General features: G+C 26.8%; 3 protein-coding genes across 3 annotated transcripts; 2 read left to right on the top strand and 1 right to left on the bottom strand.

The window, feature by feature from the left end:
• Positions 1 to 13,292: 13,292 nt before the first annotated feature.
• BGW36DRAFT_436257 (putative major facilitator superfamily transporter) lies at positions 13,293 to 15,450 on the top strand (the record flags this gene model as incomplete). Its single annotated transcript, XM_046221446.1, has 7 exons — positions 13,293 to 13,536; positions 13,594 to 13,894; positions 13,961 to 14,104; positions 14,155 to 14,298; positions 14,354 to 14,751; positions 14,815 to 14,912; positions 15,013 to 15,450. The coding sequence occupies 7 exons, from the start codon at positions 13,293 to 13,295 to the stop codon at positions 15,448 to 15,450; spliced, it is 1,767 nt and encodes a 588-aa protein (XP_046078672.1).
• A 651-nt stretch (positions 15,451 to 16,101) lies between these two features.
• BGW36DRAFT_354429 (uncharacterized protein) lies at positions 16,102 to 16,723 on the bottom strand (the record flags this gene model as incomplete). Its single annotated transcript, XM_046213520.1, has 3 exons — positions 16,102 to 16,311; positions 16,343 to 16,362; positions 16,429 to 16,723. The coding sequence occupies 3 exons, from the start codon at positions 16,721 to 16,723 to the stop codon at positions 16,102 to 16,104; spliced, it is 525 nt and encodes a 174-aa protein (XP_046078671.1).
• A 1,280-nt stretch (positions 16,724 to 18,003) lies between these two features.
• Positions 18,004 to 18,961, top strand: BGW36DRAFT_272493 (uncharacterized protein; the record flags this gene model as incomplete). The annotated part of the gene is made up of 3 exons (XM_046210157.1): positions 18,004 to 18,402; positions 18,485 to 18,649; positions 18,707 to 18,961. Coding segments are annotated over 3 exons (819 nt in total), but the record flags the coding sequence as incomplete, so codon positions are not given.
• Between the last annotated feature and the right edge of the window lie 92 nt (positions 18,962 to 19,053).

Here is a 19,053-nt window from a genome sequence, read left to right as displayed (position 1 = left end):
CCTGGACATTGCATCAACTGGGGTAGGGCCACACAGGAGGGAACCCAAGGCCCCAGAGAAGAGGGAGGGGGAAGCAGTCGGAATTTAAGGGCCAGAAGAGAAGAGATGGTACGGAGGGACGGGGTGTACACGCCCCACTGACGGGTGCAGGGAGCAGCCCGTAGCCGCTGTGGAGTGCCATCGTCCATTTCATGCCCTCATAAAATCGTGGCCTGGGCCCAGGATCAATTGAGTGTCGGCGTGACGCTGCGATAGAACTGGTGGGTCCGGAAGGATGGTCACGGGATCATAAAACGGCAAGGGAAATGGTGCGTGGTGAGAAGAGGCGGGAGCGTGGTAGGAAATAATGATGCACGTGATGCGGTCTTGGCGGTGAGTGGGACGTCAAAAACGGCGTCAAGTGTAGCCGTTTTCGGCTTCTCATTCACCAACACAACGTTAAATAGAGAATCTAAAAGAATTCTTTATTTATATATTAAAATATCTAACTAAATAATTTAATTATTATTAATCAATCTATAAATATATTAATAATATTATTACTAAATAGTAAAAGAAACTATATTAAATTAAACTAGGCTGTCATTTGGTTCAGTTCAGACTGAACCAAAACCGATCTAAAACCTGAATGGTCCGGTTCTAGTCCTATATACAGTAAATCAAAGCAATTTAGTTTACTAAGTCTAGAACTATATAATTTTTTAAAATCTATTTAAATCTAATTCAGTTTAGATTTTCAATTTAATTTTATCTAAATATATAAATACTAATAGATTTCTATTAATAATATTAATATATTTAAAGTTAACTCTAATCTTTTATAATTATTATTAATTATATAATTATTTCTAAAGTAACTTTTTATAAATTAAATTTATATTTTTTAAGTTAGAACTTTATTTTAGATATTTTTATAAATATTATAATAAATTCTTAATATTTAAATTATTATTTAAGAATTATCTTAATAGTAATAATATCTTTTCTGTTTTTTATTTATATTTTTTAAATTATATTATATAGCTAATCTATCTATTAAAAAAAATATATATATATTTTTTTATATCTATTTTATAATATTTATTATTATTTATTTATTTTTTAATATATCTTAATAATTAGATAGAAAATTATAATTTAAATAATTAATTCTAATTTTTATATTATTTATCTATTTAATTTATTAAAATTTAGAGAGATTTTAATATACTTTTAAAGATAAAATCTAATTATAATTAAAAATTTTTTAATATAGTTTAGTTATTTAAATAAAAATTAGATTAGATTTAAATTAATCTAATTATAATTAATAATTCTTTTTTAATATAATTTAGTTTTAATTTAAAGAGTTATAACTATTTAATTTTTAGTTCTAATTCTAATATTAAAGACCAAACTGAACCAACCCACTTTTGGGTTTGGTACAGAAACTCGGGACCAGAACCGAACCAAATGACAGCCTAAAGATATTATAAGAAAAAGCTTTATAATATTTAAGAATAACTCTAATAAACTATAAGAAGAAGAATAATTATCTATTATATTAAAATTATCTCTATATACTTAATAATAATAATCTAGAAGCTAAGTTATTATAATTCTATTATAATAAGTCTATCTCTAGATACTTTGAATATTTTAAGATTTATAAGCTTCTATTTTAAGAACATTATTAATTTAAAATATATTAATATATTATTTAATAGATAAAAAACTATTATATCTACTATTATATTATTTTATCTTATAAAATCTATTAAAGAATTTATCTATTATCTATCTCTGAATTGTCAAAAGTTGTCAACAACTCGTCTCAAGATTGGAGATCTTAGAGGATATTCTACTAACACAAGATGAAAGAGTAATATAAGATTAATATCTAATAACTATCTATTAAGAATAATAATAATAGTAAGAAGATTTATTGAATATTAAATAGTAATATATTATTTAAGATAAAAATAAAAAATAATTAACTAAATATATGATAATAAATGAGTATCTATATATATTAAAGGATATTAAAGCTATATTTTAATATCTAGAATTATTATTTTATTATATAGAAGCTATATTTTTATATATTGAAGCCCTGCTTTATTAGGTTATATATTTAATATATACTAGAATAAGATACTAATATATAATAATTATATTACTATATTAATAGCTATAATTAAGCTGAAGATATAGCTATTTTTAGCATTATTTCTGTAATATATAATTATACTTAATAATAATTTTATTTATTATTGCTTAAATCTTGTTAGATATTTATGTAATAGTGTTTACTATAATATTTATTAGCTATGACTTATTGATTCTTATGATAATTCTTTTCTTTAAAGACTGGCATCTTAATAACATAATAAATAGTTAGCTATACCTATATTTTTAAGTAAGTGTCTTTATTTTATAATTTTTTATACTTATAGTGATGGTCTAATTATGTTTTTAAAGAAATCTTTTTATATTTAGAAATTGAAACTTATTAATTATTTGAAAGATAAGGATTTTAAGATAGTTATTTTCTGTATTTATTATATGAATTTAAATAAGTCTTATATGATAGTTGAAAGATTTTTTATTATAATAAATGCGCTTATTTAAATTAAAAATATACTGAATTAAAAATTTTTTTTTTAATAAGGAATAATGGCAGCTTATAGCTGCTTAAAATTAAATTTATATCTAGAAGAAAGAGGTCTTTAAGAAATTTTATTATTTAGAGCTGTAGAACAATCTTCTTTAGAAATATACTAATGATTTTATAGTAAGGGATATATAGGATATTACTAAGCTAGAAAGATTGAAAGAGAAAAGGCAAAAAGAAGAAGAAGAAAGAAAATAAGAAAAAAAATAAAAATTGACTGAATAGTGAATTAATAAAATAACTATTATTATCTTTTAGACTTATTTTGAATTATTTAAAAATAACTTTCTTGACTTTTTGCTCTTTGAGTTCCTTAATGATGGAAGGCTTAAATCTTTTCTAAGTAATTTAAATGTCTAACTGGTTCCTATAAATTATGATCAAATCTATATTCTATTTATCTAATTAAATAAAAGATTCTTTCCTATTTTATCTTCTATTTTTTGATAAAATTGACTTTAAATTTATTATTATTAGCTTTATCTTTATTATTTTTAGATTTTTTATAAATTCTAATAATGAGATATAAAATATTGAATATATTTTTATTCTTACTAATAATTAAAGTTTATAATTATTATTAATAAGTTTTTTCTTAATTTTAAAAGATCTATATTTAACTATATTAAATTTATTACTTAGTCTCTTATTTAGAATATTAAAATTCTTTTATTCTATAATTTATTATAGAAAATAAACTTTCTCTTTCTTTTTAAAGATTAATATATCTTTATACTTTCTATTATAATAGATTTTCATTCTTTACTCTACCTATTTAATATTTTATAAGATTATTTAATAGAATACTTAAAGATTCTTAGCTTATATTATTATTATCTCTAATAATTCTTCTCTTAATATATTAGATCATATTATTCTTAGATAATATTTAAGATTTATAAAATATAGTATTTATTTTATAATTATATTTATTATGTTATTTATTATAAATTATGTTATTAACAATACTTATACTCAATTATTTTATTCTCAATCTATGTAGTTCTATAAGTATTATTTAATTAATTAAATCATTCTTTTAGACTGATTATCAGTTTATTAATAATTTATTATTAATAATTTATATTCTATTCTATATATTTTTATAATTGTTTACTAATAGTTTGCTATAAATAATTTATCTTAATCTATAATAATTTCTTTTAGTAAATCAGTCTATAAAAATACTTCTTACAGTATAAGGCTTGTATATTATTTTATAGTTATATTTTTTAATATTGGTTATAGAATTATATATTTAATTAATCTATTAATAATTATTATAGTATTAATATAGATTATTTTAAAGATAGATTTCTTTAATTCTAGTAATCTTTAAATAAAATTAATAGTAATACTTTATTATATTTTTTTTAATATTTTAAATATCTATATCTTTCTATAAGATTTATATATTAATAATTTATTCTAACTACAGTCTTTATAGTATTTAATATAATTTTTAATCTTTTTTCTAAAATATAAGAAGTAATATAATTGATTTATTATTTTAATTATTTTATTGATTTCTTAATATCTTTAGCTAAATAGATTATAGTACTATTTAATGATTTTTATAATTATTATCTATAATATTTTGATTATACTATTCTATATTATTAGTCTATCTTATGATATTATTATTCTATTATATAGTTTCTATTGAATTTATTTATTATTTTTTATTTCTTTTTTTAGTTATTTTTTGAATTCTGATTCTTTAATCTTGATAGCTACTATTAAAATAGTATTATGGTTGTATTATAGTACTTCTAAGTTCTATTTTAAGATGTTTATTTTTAATATTTTGATATTAATTATATAGTCTAATTATTTGTTTAATGTATTTATAGTGATATTTTATTTCTTTAATATATATTCGATTATATATTTATATTATAATAATTCTTTGTATTATTATATTTATCTTTTTAATAATTCTTTAATTATTATAAAATATTTTAGATTCTTATAATTGATTTTTATAGTAATTTTATATTTAGATTTTTGGAGATAATATTACTATTATTGAAATATTTTGATGATTATTAATAATTCTCTATTATATATATTATAATTAAGTTTAGTTTTTATATATTTTTTTAAATAGAATGCAATAGTATACATTTCTCTATTATTAATCTATTTTAGAATTGCTTTAATCATATATTCTAATATATCTATTCATATAATATTTTATAATTCTAGATTATATAATTTTAAAATTGATATATATTTAATAAGTTTCTTAATTTTTTTAAATACTTATTAATATATTATTATTTATTTAAATGATTCATTCTTTTTATTAGTTCTATTAATAAGATTGTAATAATAATATATCCTTTTATAAATCTTTATATATAGCTAATAGCTTCTAGAAATAATTATATATCTATAATATTTATTAGAATTAATCATTCTAAAATAGTATTTAGCTTTTCTTTTAATATTTTAAGTCTATTTAGTATATAAATTATTTCTAAATATTTGATTTATATTATATTGAATTTATATTTCTTGATTCTTAGAATGAATCTTATGTTTTTAAGTCTTATTATAATCTTTTAAATATATTTATTATATTGATAAAGATTCTTTAAGAATACTATTATATTATTAAAATATACTATAATAAAATCATTTAGATATTCTCTGAGTATATATATTATATATTATATAAATTATACTAATAGATTTTTTAATCTCATTAAGACAACAATCTATTTATAGAGTTCTTTATCTATTAAGAATACTATTTTATAGATATCTTCTTCGCGTATTTTTAGATTGTAATATCCTCATTTAATATTGAATATTATTATGATTTTTGTTTCTTATAATAAATCTTTTTTCTATTTTTGGTGTAATGTCTTATTTATATTATTTGTTATTTGATTATTGACTGGTTAATAGTTGTGTATCATTCATAGTATTAAATCTTTCTTTGGTATAAAGAGATTTGATATTGAATTTACTGTTCTAGATTCTTAAATATATCTAGTTAGATAAAATTTATTAATAAATTCATTTTTAGCTTTGAGCTTCTGTGCCAATTTCTGTCTCTATTTGACTTGCTTTAATATTGATTCTGGTTTTAGGTCTATTGTTACTTCATACTCAGATAGGTATATTGATAGTTGATATTCTTTTTTCATAAATAATTTGATATAATTATAATATTTCTTTAGTAGCTTTTTAAGTACTTTTATAAGTTCTTTTTTATATATTTCTTTTAGTTTTAGTTGAATCTATGCTATTTTTTATTCTATTTTGTTAATTTTAATAATATTTATTTTAGATTATTTCTCTTTGTCTCTATCTATTTATAATATTATATTATTAATCTTTAATGTTTATTTCTTTTAATTAATGATTGGGTTCTGTCTTTATAATCAGATTATTCTAAGAATTATATTGTAATAATTATAATTTAAGAATAAGATTTTAAATATTATATTTATAGTATATTTTTCTGATTTTAAAATTATGTTCTTAACTATCTATAGATATTCTTTATTGAAGATAGTTCTGTCTATAGTGATGATTATCTATTATCATTGTATTTGTTTTATCAGTATTTTATATTTCTTAATAATTCTTTATTAATAAAGTTTGTTGATATTTTAGAATCAATAAGTATTTTTACTAGCTTTCTATAAATTATAATTTATATAATAGGTATATATTCTGCTGATTTATTATTAATAGCTATTATAATAATAATTTTCTTTATATATTATAGATAATATCTTTTTTATATTTCTTAAAATTATATTTATTTTTCTTTAGTTATTTTTATCTTTTTTTAATATATATAGCAGTTGTTTATTTTATATTTAATATTCTTAAAATGATTATAGTTTAGATGTTTTATTTCTTTATATATATATTGATAATCTTTATATTCTTTAAGATATTTAAATATTAGCTGATAGAGAACTCTTAATAATATAGAAAACCATTTATATAAATTCTTATTTATTTAGTGGTATATATATATCTTATTAAAATATAATATTTAATATACTTCTAAATAGCTAAATCTATTTAATTTAGAATAATAATGATAGATATAATTATATATATACTTTAATACTTTACTATATAGATATATTCCTTTTAAATAAAATAATTATTCCATTTCTTTAACTAATTTAAGATTATTTTTATTATGAATTAAATATTCTTTGAATATCTATTCTTGATATTATTTATATATATTAATATGTTATTATTATATCTAGAATAATTCTTCTTAGTATATTATTTTAGAAGATGTATAATAGTATAATTCTTTATTTTTTATATCTTCTATGAATTCATCTTAAGTTTCTATAATCTTATACTCTATTTCTGGGAATTTCTTTAGAATTCCTGGGATCTCTTTCTTTATTTTTAGGATGTTTTAACTTGATCTTAGATTTATTATTCTATTTTTTAAGATCTTTTTTTAGTTTCTTCTATTAATATTGATAGGCCTCTGTATTAGCCATTCTTAGAATAATCAATTGATAGATTTTATTAATTTTAATTTTTGTAGAGTATCTAATTCTTAATTTAAATTTTTATAATTTATTATTTTTTGATTATTATCTCAAAATATTAAATTATATTGGATTTCACTTTCTGATAAGAAACTATCAGTATTTTGATTTATATTATACTATTCTATTAATAGCTTTTATCTATAGATAGGTTGATATTTAGTTTCACTTTTTTAATAAGGATATATTTCTTCTAGATTAATATCTTTTTTCTAAGCTATACTTTTTTCAAATATCTTTTTAATATGTTCATTAGATTTTTTAGAACTTCTTTATTACTTTATAATTAATTTATATTTCTATTTAATTCTCTACTTAATTAATTTTTCTTATATTTTTTTAAGATTTTCTCTTTCTTTCTTACTATCTGTTTTAATGATTTTCTGATATAGAATGAAGAGTTATAAATTAATGGTCACTATTTTTTGATAGCTAATATCATTAGACTTTTATCTTTATCAACACTCTTTTACAAAGTATCCTTTTTGTCTGCACTTATAGTAAACTTTTTCTTTATATCTTTATTCTTTCTTTTTCTTATTAATAATGATATTAAGCTATATTCTAATATCTTTATTATAGTTATAATAAGGTTTTTTTAATTATAGAATATTTACTTAATGATTTTTCTAGTATTGATTTTTTTTTCTATGAGCTGATTATATTATTAGAGATTAATCTATAATATTATTTTTATCATTTTATAAAAGATCTTTGATTAAAGATTTATTATTAAAATTATATCTTTAACATTTTTTTTAAGTCTATTATAGTATTGATTATAATATACTTAATCTTTATAATAAAGATTATTAACAATTTAAAGATATATTAATATATATTCTTCTATAGATTAAATTTATTGAATGTTTTAAATTTTATAGATTATTACTAACTTCTTATTAATAATTCTATAAAATTATTTAAATTTAATAATAAAATATCTATAATTTATAAATATCAAAATTATTTTTAGATTCTTCTATTTAACATTTATTTTAAACTAATTTTTAATATATAATATAAACTACTTTATAATATCTCTAATTAAGAAATTAAATGCTATTAACACTTTTGCTTTCTTAATATTGATTTTTATAGTATTATTAAAGAAGTAGATTTTTATTTAAATAAGAAATATATTAAATGTTCTAGATTTTTCTAAGAATGATTCTACTTTATCAATTTTTAATCTTTATTTTAAACTATTAATATATTACTAAGCTATAATATTCTTAAATTTAGTAATTTTAATAAAAATATCTTTAAGCTTAATTATTAAAGTTTATTTAATTTTATTAGAAGATAAATGACTATTATTTATCATTATTAAAAATGATATTATTTATCTATAACTCTTTAAATATTATAAGGATTTTTTATTATTAAAAGTTGTTAATAACTTGTTTTAAGATTAGAAATCTTAGAGGATATTCTGTTAATATAAGATGAAAGAGTAATATAAAATTAATATCTAGTGATTATCTATTAAGAATGATAGTAATAGTAAGAAGATTTATTAAATATTAAATAGTAATATACTATTTGAAATAAAGATAAAAGATAATTAATTAAATATATAATAATAAATGAGTGTTTATATATATTAAAAGATATTAAAGCTATACTTCAATATCTAAAATTATTATTTTATTATATAGAAATTATATTTCTATATATTAAAGCCCTACTTTATTAGGTTACATATTTAATGTATATTAAAATAAGGTATTAATATATAATAATCGTATTACTGTATCAATAGCTATAGCTAAACTAAAGATATAGCTATTTTTAGTATTGTTCTCGCAATATATAATTATATTTAATAATAATTTCACTCATTATTGCTTAAATCTTGTTGGGTGCTTATGTAATAGCGTCCGCTATAACATTCATTGGCTGTGACTTATCGATTCTTGTGACATGAATAAGCTTAATAAAATATATTAATAGATTTTATTATTTATCTATTTATCAGCTTAAAATTTAATATAATATTAATAATAATTAATCATTTAATCAAATAAAACATTTTATTCTTTATAAAGAAATTTATAATACTAAAAAGATTACTTATTTATATATCCATTATATTTAGAAATTATATAAAATTTTAAAAATTATTATATCTAACTAAAGAACTATATTTATTAATAAATTTTAGAAATATTTAATCTACTATCTAAGGATTATATTTTTATTATCTATAGTTTATTACTCAAAGATTAATAATCAAATTGAATATATCAATTAGGCTGTCATTTGGTTCGGTTCTGGTCCTCAGTTTCTGGACCAAACCCAAAAGTGGGTCGGTTCGGTTTTATCTTTAATATTGAAATTAAAACCGAAAACTGAATAATTCTAGCTCTTCAAATTGAAATCAAATTATATTAAAAAAGAATTACTAATTATAATTAGATTGATTTAAGTTTGATCTAATTTTTATTTAAATAATTAAATTATATTAAAGAATTTTTAATTATAGTTAGATTTTATCTTTAAAAATATATTAAAATCTTTTAAATTTTAGTGAGTTTAATAGATAAATAATATAAAAATTAGAATTAATTATTTAAATTATAATTTTCTATCTAATTATTAAAATATATTTAAAAAATAGATAGATAATAATGAATATTAATTATATTATAAAATAGATATAAAAATATATATATTTTTTCTTTAATAGATAGATTAGCTATACAATATAATCTAAAAAATATAAATAAAAAATAGAAAAGATATTATTACTATCTAGATAATTCTTAGATTATAATCTAAATATTAAGAATTTATTATAATATTTATAAAAATATCTAAATGAAATTTTAATTCAAAAATAAGAATTCAATTTATAAAAAGCTATTTTGGAAATAATTATATAATTAATAATAATTATAAAGAATTAAGATTAACCCTAAATATTTTAATATTATTAATAGAAATCCACTAGTATTTAGATATTCAGATAAAACTAAATTGAAAATCTAAACTGAATTAGATCTAAATGGATCTTAAAAAACTATATAATCCTAGACTTGGTGAACTAAACCACATCGGTTCACTATATATAGGACCAGAACCGGACCATTCGGGTTTCAGATCGATTTTGGTTCGGTTCGAACCGAACCAAATGACAGCCTAATATCAATATAATCTTAAAATAATATTTATATATATATATATTTTATCTATAAAATAATTAGATTAACTAGTTTCTTTTAACTGAATTTATATCTAATTTGGTCTATTTAAAGATTATAAAGATCTTTCTATTTTATATCAATTATAAATTCTATCTAATTATATAATTCAAAGCTATTCTAATCTCTAATAGATTTATTAGCTATAATATTAAAGAGTTTATTTATTATATAGAAAGAATTATTGATTTTATTTAAATCAAAATATTATTTATATAAGCTTATTATAAGATTGTTATAAATAGATATTATTAATCTATTTATTAATATTAAATAGATTAGAAGATCTAATTAGATATTAAAAATATTTAAATTTTCTAATTATAGAACAAATTAAATTAAAAAATATAAGATCTTTTATAATTATTAAAGTTATTAATCTAAATATATATTAATTAGATCTATTTATGAATTTAAAAATATATTTAATATTTAATATTAATTTATTTATTCTATTAAAAAGAATTCTATCTTTAAATAATAATAAAAATTATTTTTATTTATTAAAGCTAATAGTATAATTAAATAAAAATAGAAGATATTTTAGATTTCTATTAAAATGATAAGATTATAAATATCTTTATTTAAAATATATTATTAAGTAAAATAATTATAATGAATTAATTAAAGAGTCTATTAAATATCTAAAAAATATATAAGAAATTATTATTAACTTTTATTAATAATATTTTTAGAAGTCTAAATCTAATCTTAATAGAGTTTAATTTTAAAAGAAAAAGTACTATTATAATATTAATTTAATCATTTAATCTATTAATCTATTCTTCTAATCTAACTGAATATAATTATAAACTATAAGATGCTATCTATATAATTATTTAAAATTCTATAAATAGCCTTCAAGTAAAGCTTTTAATCTATAATTTCTTCTTTCTAAACTATAATCTCATTTAAATTCTCTAAGCTTCTTAGTTTAAAAAATAAAATTATAAAAAAAAACACTTATAATTTACATTAAACAAATAGTCTTATAAATACATTATTATAAAACTAATAAAATATAAAATAATTTTATCTATTATAATACTCTTATTATAAACAAATAAATTAAACCTGTTAATAACTATATCTCTCTTAGTCTTGGTCTGTTGAAGTATACTGAGATGTACAGCGAATACTCGAAGCTGGGGGTGTTCTAAGAGATCACTATATAAGACATGTCATGATCAAAGGGCTTTCACCACAGTGAAACCCTTCAGGCTATACATAGATGTTCTTTGTATATCTTTGGCTATATATATGAGCCCTAGGTCCCTCTTATGTACGATAGAACAATCTTCCACATACATCCAGAATGCACACATGCCTTAGATTATAACATAGCATATAGACAGTACCTAGCCATAGCAATTAGTTGATTGTGATGTTAACTGCTTTAAAGACCACCTGCCTTAAAGTAGCCTAAGACATGCTAACCTGTCCTTAGCTTCGCATATGTTGGTTTCGTAACATTTAGTAGGATATGTCCTATAGAAAATTGTAATCTGTATGGAGAGATAAGAGATCTCCTGCAGAAATATATCTTTTGCCGGAAATGTTCTGCTAAATCCTAACAATGGGAACTCATATCCAGGACTAATTAGAGTCTATTTCAATAGGGCAGTCAAGGCTAGTGCAAATCGTAGGTTTGAGGGGTTATATCGTTCACCCACCTTAGTGCTCAGCGCTGGGATCAGTGATAAAAAAACAAGAACATTAATTCATTTATATCATGTAATTCTGATATAATCATTGGTTCAATGATTATATCGACATTACAGCAATCCTACGCCTATTTGAAGTCGAACTGGAGCTGAGAGGCAGGTGAAGATTACTAGCAGCTTTCTACATTGGACCAAAATTGGAAGAGGCCATGTATTAGTAATAGAAAGCTTCAAGAATAGGCAGCAATCTGCGACAGATTGGGATTCATATAACCTTATAAAATCTTTATTATTTACAGTAAAACTAGAAAAGGATTGCTTCGGTAAATCCAACAGAAGTTACTCGTGCATCGAAATAACTTAACAAAAGAGTCACTCTACATTTTATAATGTATGGTGCTCAGTGATCACTAGTGTCAATCACAGACACGAGCTTCCATCCTAGACCACTCTTTTAAATGACCTTTTCTGGACCTTGCTCTTCCTGACTAGCCTAGACTGACTCATTCACAAATTTTATTAGCAACCAAAATCACTATTGCAAGATTAAATACGTTAATGCTATATCAGTAGAATAAACCCGCCACAGTATTATTTACTATGTTTTCTGGACTTCAAATCAATTATTAGTAATCTTATATATCATTGAAATACTAAATATTAAGCTGTATTTTGTTATAGGCCGCGCCTTATGAGTGACTTAGCTCCGCCTGTGCGAATAGATCAGTCCAAGATCCCCTGATATGGTTGATTTAAGTTATCTTTTTGGTCTAGTGGTTAACCTACTACAAAGACGGGAAAAGCACTTGTAACATTCGAGAGTTTGTCGGGCCCCAGTTGTGTCGCGCTGAGCCGCGGAGACCTCGGGTGAACCACATCGTGATTTCAGTGCGGGGAAGATTTGTGTCCAATTTCCTCTCTTATAGCTGGATGGCTCCCACAACTATAGTAATGAGTTATATAGGTCTAAACTGAAAGTTAATAATCTTAATTGGTTCCACAAAAGCACTTACTATACACCAAGTTCTTAGTCTTACTGGTTCTATGTGAGCTGACTCAAGATTTTCAAGTCAGTTTTATCATAAGGTAGGAATAGATTTTCGGATTTTTAAGATACGACAGAGATATATAGCAAATAGCCAATATCTTCTAGTAGAAAGTGAAACTCATCACAATTCCTCAATTTACATTCACTTGATTTGCCACTCCTATAAGTTATATAATGATGGACAATCAGTTAGAAACCACCAAGAAACTCAACGGTAGTAAATGCAATAGAAATAATGACATAGAAAAGGACAAAGTGGATGCGAACGAATTCGAGCATGCTACGTCCTCGGAAAGTGTCGATGCCGTTAGGTACCTCAACAACTCACGCGCTTTCAAAGGTGATAATTCCGACGGACAAATCTCTTGGAACGTTAGATCACGCATCGCTGCATGTGCTTTGATAGCCGTCTATGTTGGTAAGAGTTTCTCCAGGTCCCATACCCCGCTCTATACTCAGAACTGACCGATTCTAGGCACTCAGCTCCCACTTTATTTTATAGGAGGTACACTCAACTTCATAGCTGCCGATATTGGCGGAGGGGAAAAGATCTCCTGGCTGCCGGTTGCATTTTCTCTAGCAATTGCGGCCACTTGCCCATTCGTTGGCTATGTTGAAGACGTTGTAGGCCGCCGGGAAATTGCCCTTGGTGGATCCATTCTGCTCTGTGTGGGCTCCGCGGTTATAGGAAGTTCAAGGACACTGGGCCAAGCTATCGCTGGAGCCGCCATTGGTGGTATAGGTAGCGGGGTTGGAGAAATCACGGCTCTCGCTGGGTACATGACACTAGAACTAGATCCCTCCATTTACCTCTCTCTGCTAATCTCTTTGTCTGCAAAAAGTGTCTCTGAAATCGTTCCAGTCAACAGACGAGGTATATTCCTGGCCGGCCTTACTGCAGCTATCATTCCATTCGCACCTTATATGATGTATTCTCAGTACTTCTCCACCTACACGACCTGGAGGTGGGGTTTATGGATTGCATTGTAAATTCTCTGCATTTTGAACACTTTATAAATTCTTACGTGCTCTGTAGGATCGTCAACGGTACGGGAGGAATTTTTCTAGCTCTTACGTATTTCCCGAAACGAGTATCTCAGTCAAGACTCTCAAAGAAGGAGATCCTAGGACAGGTCGACTATATTGGGGCATTTTTGTCTATTGTTGGTCTTACCCTATCGTCAGTATTCTGCCACAGCAATTCTCGAAGGAAGTCTAGCTGATGATGACGGTAGCTTGGTTGCCCTTCAATCTGGTGGGTATACCTATCCGTGGAAAAGCAGCCACGTTCTTTGCCCTCTTATTATCGGAATATTGCTCATTGTAGCATTTTTTCTCTGGGAATGGAAAGGTGCAAAGAACCCTATGGTTCCTAGAGAGATCTTTGCCGGCCAAGGTATTGTTGGCCTCGTTTTTGGCATTGCATTTGTATCTGGCATGAATTTTTATGCGGAGTTGAACTTTCTGCCTCTGTTATATACAAATGTTTTTGATCCGACACCATACGCTATTGGAACTAAATCTCTAGGTGTTGCATTCGGCACGTGTCTTGGCGCCGTGCTGGTTAATGCGCTGCTGTCCATTTGGAAAGATCACAACAGAGAACTTCTCCTCTTTTTCTGTATCATCATGAGTATGTGCTCCTATTTATTATTTCTTCGAGGAACATGATGGATTGACTACTGGAACGGTTCAGCCTCCTTTGGAGGTGCGCTATCAGCAGTAGACCCAGATCGGCCGGCCCTGTCCGTTGTACTTAGTACACTTCTAGGCTTTGGCGTTGGAGGAGTCTTGGTAAGGAAACATTCATCGATAATTTTCTAATCTCAATAATAACTCTCGCGAGTTTTGTGAGGTCTGAGTCCTTGAATTAATGCTTACTCGAGAGCTTCAGGTCCCCGCACAAACCATAGCCATCACAGTGACGCCCGATGCGTTCATTGCCACAACAGTTGCACTGGCTATCTCCATACGGGTTCTTGGCGGCTCTATCGGATATTCAATCTACTACAACGTGTTCGTTAATAAGCTTAATGAAAAGCTACCCCTACTAATCGGCGAGTTTGCCGTGGAAGCAGGCCTTCCTCTTGCATCAGCAAAACAATTTGTCGTCTCATTTCTAACGACTCCGAACTTCATGAGTCAAGTACCTGGAGTCACACCTGCTGTCATTCAGGCGGCTGAAATGGGCTCTAGGTGGGCATATTCCGAGAGTTTGGCTTACGTGTGGTATGTGAGTGTTGCGTTCGGTGTCATGTCAATTGTTGCTTGTCTGTTCTTGGGAAATGTCCGACCATATCTCACACATCGAATTGCTGTAGAGTTGAATTAAGGGGCTTATATATAGTTCTAGTTGAGGCTGAACAGGGCAGGAAAACCCGAAAGCAGATTCTCCCACGATACAGGGCTTTGACATCAGAAAAGCTTATCAAAACGAATTGTCGGAATATTTAGCACTAAATAATTTTGGGAGTAGGTTCGAAATGCCCAAAAATATGTCATAGACCTGGATCCACTATAGTTGTTGCTGGCTGTATTAAAAAGTAATATAATAATTTGTCGAGCTTTAAACCACTATACTAAAAAAGGCGCAACCCTTATTTAGTAAGGATTCTAGTCGCATATTATTTCTGACATATTTTAAACGAACGTAACCCACGACCCTGGGCACCCGCCAGTTTTTCTCCGAGCGCGCATCCTATATTGATTTCAAATCTCAATTTCTAACCTAAAATAATAATTATATACAAATGATTAATTATTAGTGTGATTAGGATATTAAGCTCTTCTATGCCCAAGAATATCACACTCATTATGCTGAAATTGGAGGCATACACATGCTTAAGAAGCTAGCAGCTGAGGCTCAGCCAAAGTAATAATATTAATTTAAAATGCTTTAATTTAATTTTATATATATTTTGGAGTGGCCGACTCGGTTGTGGATTACATTCGGTTAGTTATTTAACTAAAGAGCGCAGCTGACTCATACCAGACATTTGTTGCGGTGATCCAATAGGAGATAAATATCACCTAAGACGTAGTTTCCGTCTCGTACCGGAATCCGAATATCTCGAATCACTTTGAATTCGGCTGCCGCTCGCCGTGGGTGGTTTTTGGTGAGGGCAATAGATTTAGGCCGTATCTTCAATTCACCGCAGACTTTTGGAAGTATCTCATCTAGATCGGATAAATTCTGAGAATCTAAATCAATATGTGAAACTTACTTTGTTAGGACGTATGGAACCTGTTATCATGTGTTGGCAACGAGTCAGCTATTTTGGCAATAGCAATCAATGTTCAAGCTACCCACATGTATATCGATGATAGTAGGTTTTTCGAACCCTAGCGCAGGGGTCAGACTGTATAGCAAATTCGCCAGGTTTATTAACTTGGGGGTCCCAGGTTGGTTCATTCATAGGCACAAGATCAGATATGGTCAGCAATGGCTTGACGATAGACTCTCCAATAATGAGGGATCCGATAGAGAGAACCACAGTAGTGTCTGGCTCATATTGGTGCGCATTTTTAACACCTATGCTACCTTCAATAGTACTAGAACGACCAAAAAGTCCGACCATGTCAACAAAGACCCCGTTTTTGGCCATTTTGAGAACACCTTGTAAAAACGTATAAAATGTGTTTTACTGAAAAAAACGTATAGAGCAATCGTTTTTGATTGATGTCTGACTATTGGGAAGAGCGAAGGATGGATATTTTTAAATTCACAGTAGTAAAATGATTTATGGTGAATTATAATATTTTGTATGGGCATGACATGATTGACGATTTCTCATGCAGATTGGTGTTGTGCTTCTTCAATGGTCAATGCGCTCAACTTGTTTCAGTTCCTCTACAGATCCACTGACACTTCGAGTCAGTGAAGCCGAGTCAGGGAGGTTAGTCAGGGAGGTTAGTCAGGGAGGTTGAGTCAGGGTCGCCGAGTCATAAAATTAGTCAACCGTAGTAAATGTATATTCGCTTCAGACTACTGAAAATTTCAATCCCTTTTTAAAAAAATGTAGGTGGGTCTACATTACTGTGTTGGGACCACAAGCCGTCGTACAATTTAACTGCCTCAGCTCGACGAATTTCAATATACACAGTTCCATTGCAACGTTCTAAATCTAGCGTTAAAGTTAGTATTTTACAAGCTGAAACTAGAAGACCCACAGCACCAAGTCAACGATCCTAGTTGGTTGCGAGGTCAACCCTCATACCAAGCCTACCACTACCTTCTTTTGCTTCTCCCCTGGCCTCTGAGCCTCGGCCTATCGGGAACACTAAAGATAACCGACCATCAGCTGGCGACGGTCGGTGCCTTCAAACTTCATTCCTACAGGGGTACCCCACAAAAGTACCTTGCTCCAGATATCGTTACAAAGCACTCCACAAAAGTACTGTTGTACCCCGGATGGTTAACGTCAAGATTTGACGCTAAAGGTCTTTGACCAATAAAGAGAGGATAGAGGATATAAATGAACTTTTTGGGTTTGTCATAATATTCATAATAGTTTCAATCTAGCTTCGAGACTTAACAGCATTGTTGAAGACTGGTGTCAGAGGTAAATTTTCAGGGCCTGATCGCTTGTGAAACTACATATGAGGTATTTTTTCACGTTTCCGAACATATGCCAAAAAGTGTATTAACCGGACTGACGAGGGGAAACAATGTTTCGAAATGTGCCTAAATTAAAGTATAAGATGGACCTTCCCATCCACATTCCATATAGCAGATAAATTTTCCTAAATAATAGTTATCCTGGTTCATTCCACAATGTTAACATTTTTCTATATCGTGTCTCTGCTTCTTCTAAGGAGTCAATATGTGACTTGTGCTTGCTATGATGAATATGTTACTCTTTTGGGTCACCCAGCGCTTGGGCCGAGTGATGTACAGTTTGTATCTTGCTCATCGGGTGCTGATTCTCCTAAAGTCGTTCCATATAATCTCACATCATTTGACTGGTGGTACTTTGATGCTGTATCTGAGGATGGCACTGAGGAGGTGGTAGTAGTGTTTTATTCTGCTTCTGAGGCTAGCTTCCCTTTTGACCTCGATATAAAATCTGACCTCAGTGTCATGGTTCAAGGCACATGGGAAGGAGGGACTTCATCTCTTCTTTACAGCTCATTCGCTGATGAGGCTACGGTCACCACGGTCGGAGATGGTAGCAATGGGAATTGGACAAATGCTGGTGGCTATTGGACAAGTACATCGGATTTGTCACAGTATTCTATCTCTATTGAAACTGATAATGTGTTTGGAACATTCGTTTTGGAATCGGTAAATCACCTTATTTCTAGCTGCACTGTCTGCATGGTCGTTTACCAGAAACTCATTAACTAATGAATCCAATATGAACTAGGTTGCTCCCGGTCATTATCCTTGTGGACCTCTTGAGGTAGGACAGAATGAAGAAATTTTGCCAGGTATTGGCTGGGTAAACGTGGTCCCTGATGCACAAGGCACGGTCAATATGACCATTGATGGGAAATTACTTAGCTTTACAGGATACGGTTATCATGATAAGGTAAGCAGGCGTTACATGTTCTTGTATTTTGCTACTAATATACCCCACAAATTCTAGAACTGGAGTAATCAGCCGTTTGCCGATGCAGTGAAAAGTTGGTATTGGGGTCATGGAAGGTTAGGTCCATATTCTGTGGTCTGGTATGATGCTATCGCAGCCGATGGAACCGAATATGTCAGTGGATATGCTGTCCAGAATGGCCAGGTTGTGTCTTCTACATGTTCAGGAGTCAAGGTCCGTCCGATCGGAGTTAATTCTGAATATCCTCCACAGCCCAGCATAGGATCGCCTGGTGGATTCAATATTGAGCTACCTTTAGAGAGTGGGGATGTGCTTAGCTTTAACACTACGTCGCCTACAGTCGTTTTGGATGCAGTAGTCTATTTCAGATGGATTTCGCAATT

This window comes from Talaromyces proteolyticus, assembly GCF_021365285.1.
Source record: "Talaromyces proteolyticus strain PMI_201 chromosome Unknown BGW36scaffold_1, whole genome shotgun sequence".
NCBI classification, from domain to species: domain Eukaryota; kingdom Fungi; phylum Ascomycota; class Eurotiomycetes; order Eurotiales; family Trichocomaceae; genus Talaromyces; species Talaromyces proteolyticus.
Note: the sequence above shows the minus strand (reverse complement) of the source record. Positions and strands in the feature narration are given on the sequence as shown.